Source organism: Tupaia chinensis, unplaced genomic scaffold (genome assembly GCF_000334495.1).
Source record: "Tupaia chinensis unplaced genomic scaffold, TupChi_1.0 Scaffold138115_2, whole genome shotgun sequence".
Classification (NCBI taxonomy): Eukaryota; Metazoa; Chordata; class Mammalia; order Scandentia; family Tupaiidae; genus Tupaia; species Tupaia belangeri.
The window spans coordinates 509,004-525,704 of NW_006198015.1; the positions used below are offsets into that span (position 1 = coordinate 509,004).

General features: G+C 36.9%; 1 protein-coding gene across 1 annotated transcript in view; it reads right to left on the reverse strand.

The window, feature by feature from the left end:
• SLC25A36 (solute carrier family 25 member 36) overlaps positions 1-16,701 on the reverse strand; it is a 36,238-nt gene that overhangs the window by 11,005 nt on the left and 8,532 nt on the right. The window contains exons 3-6 of the mRNA XM_006161084.2: positions 14,784-14,948; positions 10,341-10,418; positions 9,216-9,316; positions 772-838 (exon numbers count right to left, since the gene is read on the reverse strand). Coding sequence (XP_006161146.1) covers positions 772-838; positions 9,216-9,316; positions 10,341-10,418; positions 14,784-14,948 — 411 coding nt within the window. The remainder of the gene's footprint in view (positions 1-771; positions 839-9,215; positions 9,317-10,340; positions 10,419-14,783; positions 14,949-16,701) is intronic.

Here is a 16,701-nt window from a genome sequence, read left to right on the forward strand (position 1 = left end):
CCCCCTCTCTGTTCAAACTGAATAATACTACCACCAATAATAAAAACAATTAAATAATTAAAAAAGAAAAAAAAAGACACCAGGGATCAGAAAATGGCATAATGGTTATGTTGCTGGACTCCCACCTAGTCAACTGCAGTTTAAGTCCTAGACTGGCAACTTAAAACTTACGCTGGGCCCATGTGTGTTTTAAAACATCACCATTTGCCAAAATTCTGAGAGGAGAGGCCAGCAGGTGGCATGGTGATTAAAGGCGCTGAACTCCCACTTGGCTGACCACAGTTCAAGTCCTGGACTTGGTGGCTTGCTTTCCCTCTCTCTCTTTCTCTGTCTCTCTCTGTCTGTTCAAACTGAAAAATAATAATAGCGGCAATAAATAAAGTTAAATAAAATAACTCCTAAAAAAAAAATCCTGAGAGGAGCATGGAGAAGAAGAGATTACAGTGTGGCTATCCCCCCTTGGGGTGATTTCTCACTTTCTGTCTCTTCAGCGAGTACATGCACCTTGTAGTGAAAAACTCTCTCCTAAAAACAAAAACACCAACACATAATACATTTTCTCCACCTGGAGAAATGTCAATTATTATATTACTTTTGCTTCTGATGGCAGACCCAAGTTAGAAAACAAAGCCAGAAAGACAGATTCAGCAACAAAAGGTTAAGAAGGGAAAAACGTGGTTTAGATACAAGTCACTGATGTTTTGTTGACACGAATTTATATAAAAGAATGAGTTTAGCTCACTTTAATTTTATTTAGAAGATTTAACATACCTTGCATCAAGCTGTAACCGAGTCTTTATAAGCCAAATGGGGTTGGTGGCTGTGATTGCAGTAAAACCTAAACAAACATGTTTAAAATGAACTCTGGTAAAAATTAGGAACACACTATTAACTTTGAGGTTTTAAAAAATTATATTAAATTATATTAAAATTTATATTAAAATGCATATATTTAAACTACTAATTGATGTGTGCTTTATAAACAACCGCAAATGTTTCTATTTTAAGAGCAAAATCTAATTGATCATAAATTGCTCCTCCAATCTACTCAGGCACCCTACTCTCTAAGGTGAATTCAGACCCATTTCTACAGACAGGAAGAAAGTCTGTGTACTCTAAGGCTGGCAAGCATGCACTCTACGGCAGCTACTTAGGATCCGATCAGCACCGCGAATAACTACATTCACTATGGATTCTACATAGACACCAGCATTTGCTAAAATCGTGATCTTTAGCTGACTATAACAAAAAGACTGTTGTTTGGCCCTAAGGATACTCTCTACAATATGAATGTGTTTACTAATACTGTTAAAACAATGGTGAGGCAAGGTTTCTGTTAGGGTTAATAGGACAGATCTATCTTTCATCCACTTAAACACATACAAAAACTCAATAGCTGAAAAAAAGTTACAAATCGGAACTTTCTTCTTTTAGAGACAATGATGAAAGAAAGTCGGGGTAGAAAGCAGCTCTAGTTTACTTTAACATTAAAGTACTATATACTGTTAGTGCAGAGATGTGGTCACCTCTGAGGCTCATTCCAGGTGGGGAATTAAGGTCTCCAGAACAGGATGTTTCTAAACTAGCGTGCATCTTCTACCTGCCACCTTCCTAGGAACGGAAAAACAGGGCACACAAAATGCACTCTTGATGGTGGGAACTCACTAAGACTGCTTCACCTACACAAAAGGCCTTAATATATTGCTTTTACATTTAAGTTAGTTACACACACTTTATTGAACTACTGACGTCACGCTACATTTATTCAATTGACTTTTAAATCAGTACAAATTGATATGGAGAAAGGTCTAAGGATCTTAACTGTTTTAATATTTCCTATCATAAACACTAGCAGGTCAAGTACATTATTTTTAGAAAAGTGGACTTATAATCAGCACATTTATTGTAAATTATTTCAGGAACAGAAATGCTGTGATATATTTGGGAATAATTTGCTTTTTAAGTTAATATATAGTACAAACCAATAATAAACCTTTCTTAACTTTCAAAGTTTATAAAGTTATATCTAGGTATGTAAACTAATCCGAATAAATTGTTTACAAAACTGATATGGTCTCACAAAGCTCTTTTGTATTCTATGATGTCAGATAAGAAGCTAACTCAAAATCTCTCTTACTCCAATTTTAACATTGCAGAAATAGCCAGCTGTTACTCAAAGGGATATTCTAATTAAATCTGGTTAGCAGGCAAGATAAATAAAATAAAAATATGATTCGATAACTTCAATAATTTTGTAAAGATTATATAGTCTTAATTTCTCTTAAGGTATTTTAATAATGAATACATAAACATAAAACTATTAACAAGATAAAATCAAGAATTTTAGAAGTATCTGCTGGTACTAAAATAAAAAATTAAAGGTGCTGAACAGGTTGCAGGGAACATCTTTTTAGATAAAAGGTTTTTTTTCCCATGCAAATATTCTTGATAAAAGGAAAAAATATGTTATCAGATAACTTTTAATACTTTTTTTCCTATGGCATGGCCTAATTGAGAACTTACAGAAAATTATTTTTTCTTTTGAATCTCATTTTCCTACTGAAAAAGTTGCAATGAAATACCAAATAGTCCGGTCAAACTACAATTTAATAATTCTTAATTTTTAAACTTCAGTACCCTGATTAGCTACATGTCTGCAGAGATGAGAGTTTATTACTGAAATGCTGCTGCACAGCACACGTCAACCAGATGCCCTGCGTGGCGCATGACGGCACTCGCTAATCATTCTATACAAATCTACCTTACGAACACTATCTGCTTTTTATTAAAATTTAAGCCGAAAACTGGGAATTCTTGTATCAAACTTTCTTTTAAAACAGTCCATCTAGGCAAGTTCTCTCAAGTTACTATACTTGACTTAAAAAGACAAGTGCCAAAGTTTTGTTTTTAAATAAAAGTTCTATTTCTGAAAATATAAACTTAGTACTCAAGCTTCTGCCTGTAATATTCTTCCATGTCATAAAATTCCTCAATTTGAGGCTGGGACAAAACTTACATATTAAAACAAACAAATAAAATCCTTTAAAACATTACAACAAAAATTTTTTTTAACTAGGAATAAAATATTTTAAGGGCCCATAAGTTATAATTTAAAACTATCTTCTGTTCACATCAGTAAACAATGTCAGAAAGCAAACAACAGGCATTTCTCACTTAACTAAAATTCATTTCTAGGTACAAATTACCCTATATTAGGTAACACATTAAAGTCTGGGTAAATAAGAGAATGTTGTTATTTTATCCCTATAAGATTGGTTTTATCAGTAAGCTACATTTAATTCAATTCTGGCTAAACTCTGCCTCAACTTTCCCAATAAGGACAGCTACCTAGCTTTTATTTATTTAGTTTTTGTTTTCGGCCAAAGTGTGCGTTTGCTTGCTAAAGAGAGAGAGAGGGAAAGCGAGAAATCATCCTCCAGGGGGATGGTCACGCCACAATTCCTTCTCCTCCATTCTCCTCTCAGGACTCTGGGCATGCCTGCACACACAGCCAGTGTGATTTTCAAGGCACTGGTCTGGTATTCGAACCATGGTCAGCCATGTGGGAGTCCAATGTCTTTACCACTCTGCCACCTATTGGCCCTGCTAGCTAGCTTTTAATAAAGACACTAGCCTAACTGCCAGCCAACCATTAGGTCATATAAATCTAGATATAATCCACAGGTTTTAGCTATTGGCCTTTATCAGTTAACACTCTGGTGAGTTTTATGCTACTACCTTTTTTTTTTTTTTAACCAAAGACACTAAAAAAATCCCAAAAAAACCCAATAAAAAACCCTAAGTAGTAGATATTATTAGGTTAATTAAATCTAGACAAATATAATCCAAGAAATAAAACAAATAGAAAGGAACAAAATTTTACAACTTAGAGTAATATACGGTGAGGAACTTGAAGTTAGCCAAACCCAAACGTATCTTCCTATACCTAAGACAAACGCACACAGTGATATTGGAAATGGTGCCCCTGAGACTTAGAAATGGACTGTTTTATTTTACATTTGAATTTGTGACTTTTGATAACATGTTAATTTAAATGGATATTCTGAGCACTCAGTAAAACATTAAATGAACTTAAGAGTATATGAGGGATCCATTTGTAGGTCAATGATACTGCTCTACGGTCAGTGAAAAGCAAACCGCCAATATACTGGCCATACGTTAGTAGTGTGGTTAGTATTTTATTAGAAAGCTTAAAATGATTTTAAATTGGGCAATTTTAAGTGTTGCTTTATCTAAGACTTCAGTTGATAGTGTGAATCAATCAAAAACCAAATGAACTAAAATGCCCTGCTTACAGAACGTTTGCCGAGAATGTTTATTTCATTGAGTGATACCTATAGTACTGCATATTTTCAATATTTTAATTTCAATTAATTTCTGTACAAATCCCACATAGCTTCCCAGGAAAAAATATATTAAAAACTATTTTTTTAAAAGTAATTAAAACTAAAACAGCTAAGATCCCATATGTTCTTATCTGGCATTTATTTAGAAAGTAATGATATTAAGATTAGTATTTCTGCGAAAGAATAGAAAGCCAAATCTCAACAGATAAGAAAAGAAAGCAGTGTATTAGACTGTTTAACTCTGCTATGCTAAGTAAAGAAAACGACTGCTTTATCTAAAAGCTGTAGGATGCTATGATGCCATTCAAACTTAGGCACAGGTACTGTTATCTAAGTCTTTGGTGGTCAAGGCTGTTACCAAGCTGAAGACCCTGAACTTTTACTATATGGTGACTGAAAAGTACCCCATTCTTCCTTCTAGCAGGAATATTAAAGGCATTAGAATTAAATTTTCATGAAATATTCCATAATGCACACACAAGTTCAGGAAATAAGAGCTCATGTCCCGCCTCCTATTAATTCCACAGCTATCACAAAATCCCAGGGTGTGTTTCTTATACTAGAGGCTGCAAGAGATGCTCAGATCAGTACTCACGAGGTTTAAGTTAGTCCATATTTCTACAGGAAGTGACCTGCGGATGGGGAGCATGAGATGACACGATCTCACTCTTTTCTCGGGAGAAATGTACAGTAAATGCCTAAAATAGACACAGGCTTTTCTGTATCATAACCACAAGCAGTGACCTCATCAGAAACATGTGTACAAATCGAATCCGATTGGAAGGATCGGAGAAATATTTACTGTGAGATCTAACTTTTTTTGAATATTTTAAGTTAAAAAAGAAAAAGAAAAGAGTATAAGAAAGGGGCATAATTAATAATAAAAAAATGAACTGAGTACTGAAAATCCTGCTGTCTGCAGCAGTGTCAGAGTCTAAATACTTACCTAAGAGACCATTTTGCCTTAAGAGAAAAAAATGCTAACCTTGTCAAAGGGGAATCTAAAAAAAATTTTAAAGAAGATTATCATTTCTCATTTTCCTACCATTATCACCTACTGTGATCAAAGAGTTGAAAACACAATTTTTAATTCTTTAAAACCAGTCTAACTAGTAAATCTCTTTAAAAAATACAGTAAAACCCAAAAGACTATTCAAGTAACTTCATTTTGGAACTACTTATAATTTTTAAAAATAAAATTAAGTATATGCTGCTATAATAGTACCTTTCAGTTTTTGGATTATTTTGTACTTAATTTCTTGTGTTCTACAAAACAAAAAAACAAGAAGAATGTTTACACACAAACACACACAACATCTGTCTAACCATCCATCTGGCTGAATGAATAGCTATAGACAAATATTGTTTAAAAATATTTCATATATGCAAGACACAATTTGTATTTAGTGAGTAAAGACTTAACTTTTAAAAAATGGGCTTTAACAAAAACATATTTTGAAAAACAGCAGTATATAATGTGAACTAATAAAAACTATGAGATATGTAAAAGACATCAAGTGATTACATTAGTGACATTTTAACAATGAGTGATGACTGTGAATATATAATCCAATATAATGGATACGTACTTCAATAAAAATTGAAGTTATTTCTCTTACATTTATAATATTGTACAGATAAGTATTGATAATGTATTTGCTAGAGGCCAGCAAGCAGTACGGAGATTAGGCAGCTGGATCCCACAGAGCTGACTCTATAGTTTGAGTCTTGGACCCAATAGCTTGAAATCATGCCAGGCATGGGTGTGTGCCCAAAGTTCCAAGAGGAGAATGGAGAAGAAACTGTGGCATGGCCATCCCCCCCGCCCCCAGGCAGGTGATTTCTCACTTTCCTTCTCTCTAGATAGCACATGTACCCTGTAATAAAAAGAAGAAAAAGAAAAAAAAGAAAGAAAAATATGCCAGACAAGATTTTTTAAATACTGCAACTGCTATAAAGAAAAAGCAATATAATCTTTTGTGTACAAAAATGACAGTTAATATAATTTTTTTTGGTGTGTGTACATATCTGTGCCTAGATGTCTACAGAGAAATATTCAAGTTAATTTAAACGAACACCTAGACACAAAACAGATGCCTAAAAATTAACACAGCTTAAATTTAGAGGCTTAAAAGTTATTGTAGCATCCACTAATAAAATAACACTACAAAATACAAAAAGACCTATCTTAAATTTTTTTTTGAGAGGTTTTTGCTATAGGGTGTGTGTGCTCGCCAGAAAGACAGAGAGAGAGACAGAAAGCTAGAAATCACCCCCTGGGGGGGGATGGCCACGCTGCAATCCCTTCTCCTCCATCCCCCTCTTGGGATCTTGGGCACGCACGCACACGTACCGGCATTGAGTTTAAGCCTCTGGGTTCAGGACTTGAACTGCAGTTGACTACATAGTAGTCCAGCGGTAGCCATTATACCAACTGCTGGTCCCTAAATTGCTCTTTTTAATAAAGTTTTAGTATCAAAATTAGATTCTTGCATTCACATAGACAAAATGCAAAATGAAACTGAAATAAGAGATTACTGGAATAAAAATTATGTAGATGGTGCCTTCCTAAATTATGAATGTGTGTGCTGTGTGATGTGGCAAAAATCTCATAGGCAATATCATTAATGGTCTATTTTAATTCATTTTACTGATACGAAAGTGACAAGGTTAGCATTTTGTTCTAGAATAATAGTTAAAAAATTATTTTCCATGTGACTATCTCTAAGTACTCTGCACTCCCAAATCATTCGTATTCAGAGCTCTCAAAATGACTCTGAAGAAAAACCAGAGCAACCTGGTATAGTTTATTTCAAGGGGACAAAAGGCTACCTTAACGTGCCTGCACTGGATCATTCAATTTCACCAACCACGTGGTTATGTGTAAAAACCGCGAAGCTAAGTGTTAATGGTCATGAACAGTGCAAGGAAGCTCTGAAAGCACAAGTCTCTGCAAACAAACGGAGGAGGCACTTTCAAATCCCACGATTAGTGTACCATCATCTCTGAACAGTATGACTCTCAATTTCCTAAAATTCCAGGAATTCAAATTGGGCAACAGTATCAGTGTGTATATAAAAACAGACCATGAGTTAGCATTCACACGTATTTGAGAAAAAGGAAAACTGAAAAATCTACTGAAATTCTTTCAATACGGTAATAAATTCTCATGAGATAGTCTAATGAAATTAGATGTGCCAGTGGAAATAAAGATATTCTGAACCTTCTAATTTACAATACTAAATATTTAACATATATCCTCAACTAAAAATGATTGTTCATCTACTTCCTTAATGTCAGGCTTTCCAAAAAAGGAAGATGAACATTCCTTTCTAATTTTCTAGGGTTTAAAACCCAAAACATCAATACTGGTATGCAGAAATAAATTCTTAAACAACCTAGTATAGTGATTATAAGGTTTGTCACTGGCCATCAGCTTTTACCTTATACCCACTCAAATTTGTAGGGGAAAATCTTATCTATTCATATGCAACATCTGTAAAACGTACATTAAAAATAATTGTTAATTTTCTAAGGTACTAAACAGAAAACCAAGTTCTCAAAATTCAAAGCTATGTAGACCAATCTACTTACTCCACTGATAAGATAATGGGAGTTCATATAAATGACATAACTTGCCCATGACCTCCTTATTGGTAAGTGAATATTTTACTGTGTAGATCTTTAAAGTTGACCTTTCTAGCTTTAAAACTTCAGAGAGTCAGTCAACAATAACAAAATACGAAAAACTATGAAAACAATTTGTAACGTATATGCTAAACTTATTATATGGCAAAGGCTACCAACCTTTCAGAAATTAGAATGTCAAACTTACACTTAGTTCGTTAAGTTTGTGGTTCAAACTGATCCAATTTATTTCTAAACAGAAAATGGTTAACAGTTTAAGGTATTCATTAAGCACACAACTGACACTCGACTTATTATCAATAACGATAAAAGCAGCTACAGTTTGCTTTATAAAGTCACAGCGTAATTGGCAAATGTGAAGCATGGTTAAATATGCAATAAGTTGCATAAAAATTTACCGTTTTCTTGGAGAATCACAGTTCAGGGCTTTGTCTAACATGCATAGCAGGAAATGATTCCAGAACCACATGGGTCCAATCATTTCCCACAGTCTGTCTTTAAAGCAGTGGAGAGAGCTGGGATTAGCTATTTTAATTCAGAATCACATATACTCTCAAAGGTGACAGAAGAGTTCCTGGAACCATTTCTCCGCAGACATGTACACATAGCCAAGGTCGAAATTTCAGATGGGATCTGGTGTAGATTTACACAGAATGATGGACACATATGTATTTAGAAATACACACATTACAGTAACTCTGAGTTACCAATAATACATCACTCACAAAAATTTCAGCATTTGAGCACAGGACAAAATGAATACTTTACCAAGAATTGCCGGCACATTTCAGACAGAAGCCAAAACATGCAGCAAAAAGGGAAAAGGCACTAACAGAAATTGAGGAGAGAAGAATAAATTACAGCACCATAACTTATTTATAGTATAATTATGTTTAGATTCTTAAAACTGTTAGAAGTGATACTATGTATTCAGTGGACTACACAAGGCAATATAAATATGTTACCTGTATCCTTCACTTAAACTCCTAATTACAAAAATGCCAACTTAATGGCAGTTTCTATACATATATATATATCTAATCAATTCTGTTTTACAGTAATGTAAAAATCATCTTTGCCGATGCTAATCAACAAAAAACACATTAATTATTTTAACTTGTCAATATAAGCTCATCAAAACTCAGTATTTAGTCTCTAGGTTTCAGAAAGTTTTGTTTTTATAATGTAATACATTCATACCTGCCATTGCAGCTGAAATCATGTGTACCTGGGTAGAATCGGGATCAAATACACCATTCAGCTTTTCCTTGCAGTTTGAATAAGCAGCAAAGTATATTGCTCTAAAATAGGGATGTAAGATTATTAATAAGCATGTTGTTTAATTCCTAAAATTTTAATGTCAAGTTATCTTCATAGTTTTAGAATAGAGAAATCTAAAACAAAGCTTTAGTCACATTCTCATGTAACATTAACTGACATGCATACTCCTAAATACTGTTTGTGCTGACTTATTAAGAAAAGACTAACCCCAGGGGCAGGAAGCAGCAAAAGAGTAATACAACTGGACCACCATGGGAAAGGTCTGGGTTCACACCCTGGACTGATTGGACACAGGTGTACTGTCATGACCTGGGCCGGCGGATCACTGTCAGGTGCCTGTATTTGTCTGTCTCCTGTTCTCTTTTATGGGACATAATTAACTTAAAAAAAAAAAGAGAAAAGCCAAATATAAAGCTCCTTTCATCAATCTTCAAACAGATCTCTATCTAATACTGACAGCCACTTAGTACTTCGCTAATTGAAAACAAAAACTTTTTGTATAACTTCTTTTTAAATGTGTTCTACAAATTAACAACCAGCTACATGGTCTGGTGGTTAAAGGAGCTAGATACCACACAGGGATGACCAAGCAATTCCAATCCAAGGCCTGGCAACTTGAAGAGGATGCAGGGTGTGTGTGTATGCCCCAAATCTTGGCAGAATGAAGACATGGAGCAGAACAGACTGTGGCATAACCATGCCCCCCGGAGGGGATGGAGCTTTCTCCTCCCACCCCAGCAAGTCTATGTGCCCTACAGCAAAATAAATAAATAAATACAACAAAAACCCATTTATCTATAAACAAACAAATTCAGATGTCTTGGAACAAGGAAGACTGGGGTCAGTAGGTAGTGTGGTGCCACAGTTTGAGTCCTGGAACTGGAGGCTTGCTTTCTCACTTTCTCGATCTGTCCCTCCCTGGTTAAATTTAAATAAATAAAGTTAAATTAAAAAATTCTTAACAAAAAGAAAGAAAGAAAGAAAGAAAGAAAGAAAGAAAGAAACAAAAAAGACTGCATTTTACTTAAATTTTAAATTTTTTACCTGGAAGGGGCCACCCCCACTAAATTGGGGCCTAATCCTCTAAACAAGGAACGAGGCCCTTCTTTTTCCAAGATCATTCTGAAAGAGAAAAAAATTTTATTAGAAAGCAAGGTCCTTCAAAGTCTGGTAGTTCACTTACCATGTGTTTGAACTACAATGTTACGTTTCTCTGGTCAGTTTTCCTTACTTACAAAAAATTCTGTTTTTTGGGACCAGCAGGTGGCGTGGTGGTTAAGGCGCTGGACACTCCCACATGGCCGACCGGGGTTTGAGTCCTGGACCTGGTGGCTTGCTTTCTCACTTCCTCTCTCTCTCACTCTCACCCTCTGTTTCTCTCTGGTCAAATTAAAAAAATCAATGAATGAATAAATAAAATAAATAGTTATTTTTTAAAAAAAAATCTGTGTTTTTTTTTTGGGGGGGGGACCAGCAGGTGATGTGGTGGTTAAGGTGCTGGACACTCCCACATGGCTGAACACGGTTCAAGTCCTGGACCTGGTGGCTTGCTTTCTCACTCACTCTCTCCCTCTGTATGTGTCTCTCTCTAGTCAAATGAAAATGAATGAATAAAATTAAATTTTAAAAATTCTTAAAAATTGCTTTTTTCATGACAGATCATCAATACTAAAGAGCAATAACAGATTTACTAGTAATAATAATAACCCAATTCATATTCTTTCCTAAAAAATTGAAGCTACAATATAGATTTGTACATTCACTTTCATACAGTCATGCTATTCTTATGTTCCATCTCCTAAACCGTCTATCTTTACCGTCGATTCTCAATTAGAGAAGTTCCTTCCTCGGTCTGAGGTCTTTTACTTGGTATTGGCCACCACTGTCAGTGTGTTATCTCGAATCCAACCATTCTGCAGAAATGCAATGGCAAAATCGACCATCCTAGCATCCTTTACGGATCAGAAAGTTTGGCTTATTTCTACCCTCCACCCAGTTAACACTTACTATACTGAGTATTTATTGTCTAGCGTTTTTATGACTAAGCAGGTAAAGAGAGAGACAAAATGAGGGCCCTGACATTGAGAAATTTGCTCTGTGCTAGTAAAAAAAAAAATTATAATGAAACAAATAATTCAGCAGACCATACTACCAAGCAAATACTGTACAAGAAAGATACACATATGCCCAGTAGTGAAAGAAACAGATTTCTCTAAGTCAGGGAAGGCAAGTTATTAAATGACATTTTGGAAGTGAGAAAAAGATCTAAGAGTAGGCATTTTAATTCAGAGGCACTAGGCCAAATGGTGCTCGAACACCTACCGTATACGCTGAAGGTGGTCTCTGCAGAGGTAGCTGAGCACAGCTACTTAGAAGGCCTTGGGACCAGGTTTCTCAGATACGAAGCCAATGTTGGCAACGGACTATCAGACCACAAAGTAACTTTCCCCTCATCCAGTTTCATAGGCAACAAATAAGGAAAACAATGTTGCTCAGTAGCTGCTGTGAGCATTATACAAATAATACATAACTTTCAGGCTTAAAGAAGGCCTGAAAGGATGAGCAGGTGGCACAGTGGTGAAGGCGCTGGACTCCCTCGTAGTCTAGTCAACTGCAGTTCACGTCTTGAAACTCAGGCTGGGTGCATGAACGGACGTGCCGAAGATGCCAAGAAAATGGGGGAGGAGGAACTGCTGCGTAGCCATTCCTCCTAAAGGGTGATTTCCTGCTTTCTGTCTCTCTGGTGGGATATACGCCCTATAGCAAAAATCTCTCTCTCAAAAAAAGGAGGCCCTGAAAAACTAAGGTACTGAAATACAGCAAGGGGCTGGACAGTAGAGTAGCAGTAAACAGTAACACTGTGTGAGACTGACCCTCATGAGAAAGTTCCAGATTTGTATCCAGAGATCTCCCTGAGCACACTGGACACCCATGTGCCCCTGCAGAGCTGAATGAACCTGGGGACAGATCTTGGCATCAAGACCCTGTCAGGGATTCTCTCTCACGCTCTGATTCTCTCACTCATGAAAAAAGTACACTTTAAAAATAAAGAAAACAAAATGGAACAGAGCCCAAAGGGACATCACTAAAGTTCCTGTGAGAAAGAAAGGCCGAACCATGGAGAAGGAGAATAAAAAATTGATCACAGAAGTCAAAGAAAGAATTTTAAGGAAAGGTTATCAGTAGGAAAAATGTCAAAATCAGGATACGATTTTCCTATTAGGAGTATTTATAATTACAACATTTTAATTTAAAATTGTTCATTTCATTCTGTGTATTCACATAGTTAGATAATCAAGCTTGGAAAAAAACAGGACTGATGAAATCTTTGGTAGCAAAGGTAAACACACAGGATGAGTTTGCTTGCTACCTCAGAACAAGCATTACTGAGCTAAGTTCAAACAGATAAAGCCCCAAGTGAGCTGATAAGGCAGACACACAGGCATTCAGTTACATGTAAACACGAATTAAAATATAAAGCTAATAGGTTTTTAAATTTTTTTTTTTAGGAGAGAGATTTTTTTTTTAAATAAAAGAGATTTTTGCTACAGGACATGTGTACTCTCTGGAGGGACAGAGACATAAAGTGATAAATCACAACCCCCTCCCCCCCCAGGGTAATGGCCAGCTGCAATCCCTTCTCCATTCTCTTCTCGGGATCTTGGGTATGCACACACATGTGCCTAGCAGTTTAAGCTGCCGGGTCTGGGACTTGAACCACAGTCAACTACGTGGAAGACCAGCAATGTAACCATTATGCCATCTGTTGGTCCCTAATTTTAATAGTTTTGAAAGTATAAATCCAACGGCAACATAATAAAGTCTGACAAACTGTAAAATAAATTTTTCAAACCATCAGGAAATGTCAAACATTTAAGAGCATTTTAAAATCAAGAATACTGGGGCCAAAAGGTTGTGTGTTGGTTAAGGTGCTGGACTCCCACATGACTGACTGTGATTCCAGTCCCAGACCCAGTGGCTTGAAACTCACATGGGCCGTGTGTGTGCATACCCTAAATCTTCAAAGGAAAATGGAGAAGGGACTGTGGCATGGCCATGTCCACTGGGGGGTGATTTCTCATTTTCCCTCTGTCTCTTTTTCAGAGAGCACATACATGCCCTATGGCAAAAATCTAAATAAATAAATTAAAAAATTTAAAAATCAAGAATATCTGCCTTTGGGCAAGCAGGTGGTGTGGTGGTTAAGGTGCTAGTCTCCCACATGGCTGACTGAGGTTCGAGTCTTGGATCTGGTGGTTTGCTTTCTCACTTTCCCTCCCTCCCTCTGTCTCTCTGATGACTGCATGTGCCCTAAAACAAATTTTAAAAAATAATCATCATAAATAAAATTAAGTAAATAATTCTACAAAAAAAGAAGAAAGAAAGAAAGAAAGAAAGAAATACCTGCCTACCTGCCTTTGTATCCTCCCAAGAAACAAACCTTAAATCTTATACAGTGACAGTGCTTTAAATACCAGGGCTGTTTAGCCTGAAACATGCCAGGTTCTCCAACAGGCTGGAGATCTGGGGAAGGGGATGATGGCATAAGCAGACCCCATCCATGGAGGCTGCTCATCACCCACTTTCTTTTATTCTCATATTCACTCAGGAACTCTATGATGAATAAAACTATGAAGCTGGGCTAGTGGGCAGCCTGGTGATGGGGGCAGCTGGATCTCACATGGCTGACTGTGCAGTTCAAGTCTGGGACCTGGTGGCTTCAGAGACATGCCAGGGATGAGTATGTTCATGCCCAAAATCCTGAGAGGAGAATGGAGAAGAAGGGATTGCGGCATGGCCATCCCCGCAGGAGGGTGCTTTCTTACTTGACCTCTTTCTCTCTCTGTTGAGCGCAAAGCACTCTATTGCAAACCAAACCAAACCAAATATTAAGGAACAGAACAAAACAAAAAATCACAGACTGCTATTACTTGAATGAACTTATGCAACGACTTGGAAAACTTTAGGTCATCGGGAAAGTCATGACCATGAAAAAAATAATAATAAAATTCAATATAAATTTCTTAAAAAAAAAGAAAAGTAATCCATTGGATTGGATTATAAACCACTGAAAAAGTATTCTAAATATACAATTTGGAAATAGTATTATTCTTCTTCTATATAATTTCTCACCAAGATAATTTAGAGTAAAAAAATTTTTTATTTCCTTCCTTCCTTCCTATTAAGAGAAAAACATGGACATTCAATAGGCTCTAATGCTGGGACCTGATCCCCACACCTCCGCCCACCTTTCAGTCATCCTGAAACACAGGCGCATGCATGTCATGCTAGGAACCAAATCCTGATCTTCCCTGTGGCTTCCAGCATCACAAAACGTTGTGGTACTGCTGCGCCACCACGGCTGGGACAATCCAGACTAACTTAACTAAGTTTGTAAAGGACTCTTTTAAATGTGGCAGAATATGAACACACATGGGCTCAATAAGGTAAGCACACTAAATACATATTCAGGGACTCTTTGCTCACTTCAGGCAATGGAGAGGTCCAGGAGACACTATTCTGTTGACACTGGCTCCAGCCATGGTGTTCAGCTGAACTTCAGAGATATACAGAGTCACGGAGGATGACTGCAGCCGTGTCTTCACAACTTCCAGTGGGCATGTCAGAATAGCTCCTACTGTACCACCACATCTACAAGAAAACGAGACAATAAAACTCACCTACTGCGTTCACATGTTAGTACAGCTCAGAGCTGTAAACTGAGTGGGCACCCCGACCTTTGCCAAATTACTAACATTTTAAATTTTAATGAATTTTTAAAAAGTTTCATTTGACTGTACACATGTACCTTCAGTAGCCAAAAAGAACTAAGTCTGGTATCTGTATATCAAGAATAAGACTTTGAGGGACCAGTAGTTAGCGTAATAGCTATGTTGCTGGACTCCCATGTAGTCGACTGCGGTTAGAGTCCCGGACCCGGTGGCTTAAAACTCACACTGGGTGTGTGTGTGTGTGTGCGTGCCCAAGATCCCAAGAGGAGAATGGAGGAGAAGGGACTGCAGCGTGGCCATACCCCCTCGGAGGGTGACTTCTCGCTTTAGGTCTCTTTGTCTCTGTCTGGCAAGCACACACGCCCTATGGCAAAAATCCTCAAAACACACACACACACACACACACACACACACACAAAGAAAGTTTTACCTCCTACATCAATGTCAAGTGTCCAAAGAAATCATCCACAATGGCAGACAGTGCTAAAGAAGTCAGCAGACACAGATGCCAAGTAACTGACAGGAGGAAAGACCCGGGGTGGGGAGGAGGGGGGTGTTAAAACTCGAGTGGCTTAAAACTCACGCTGGGCGAGTGTGCATATGTGCCCAAAATCCTGAGCGGAGAATGGAGAAGGGCTTGTGGGCAGCTTGACCATCCTCCTAGGGGGTGATTTCTTGTGATTGTTTCTAGCTTTCTGTCTGTCTCTCCAGTGAGGCATGCACCCTATAACAAAAACTTCTCCAAAAAAACCCAAAACAAAACAAAAACACCCACCCATATCAAGATGTGCTATTACATTTTTTTTCCTTTATTTTCTTTTTTCTTTTAGCAATCTTTTACAATTTTGGAGATAAGGAAGAGTTCATCAACTTTCAGAAAGAAGATCACAAAACAAAGAAAAAGTCATCAGACTAGCATAAGGCTTCTCAATAGCTGCAGATTACGCATCCAAGAATTCTACAGCAAATCTAACTATGAAGTAGATAAAATACACCTGCACATACACACAAAGAAATACTAAGAAATTCCCTACCTTGCACCCTTATCCAGTAACTAAAATGTGTTTTATAAATCAAGGGAGTAAACTAAAATTGTGGAGGGAATCATATGCAGGAGTGGAATAACATGAGACAGAGGAAGGAGTTCCAAGAGGACAGTGAAATGCCAGGCTTAGAAAGAAAACAACCGATCTAGGTAAGAGACCAGATAAGATTAGAGTTCAGAGGGACCAAGATCTCCAGGGGAAAATGCTAATAAACTAAGATATTATTTGACCATATGAAAATAAATATTCAAGTATGAGTACTCGTATAACTAAACAAAAATCTTTAAATGGGCAATTATTAACTCCTGAGGGGAAAATGAAGTTAGTCAAAAAGGTCAACATAACATACAATTTAGCTCTGCAGTGAACTTACACTGTCACCCTCAGGCAGGCACCGACTACTGAGCTAACCTATATACTGAGAGGTTGGAAAGAAGGGGGACATGGAGAGTAGTACAATAGGAAATTCTATTTTTAATCCTTGCCAGAGGGCATGTGCACTTGCTGGAGACAGAAAGAGGAGTGCAAGTAGGAAAGTGAGAATGTACCCCAAAAGGGAGATGGTCACATCATAATCCCTTCTCCTCCATTTATCCTTCCTTTTAGATTTTGGGCATGTACACATGT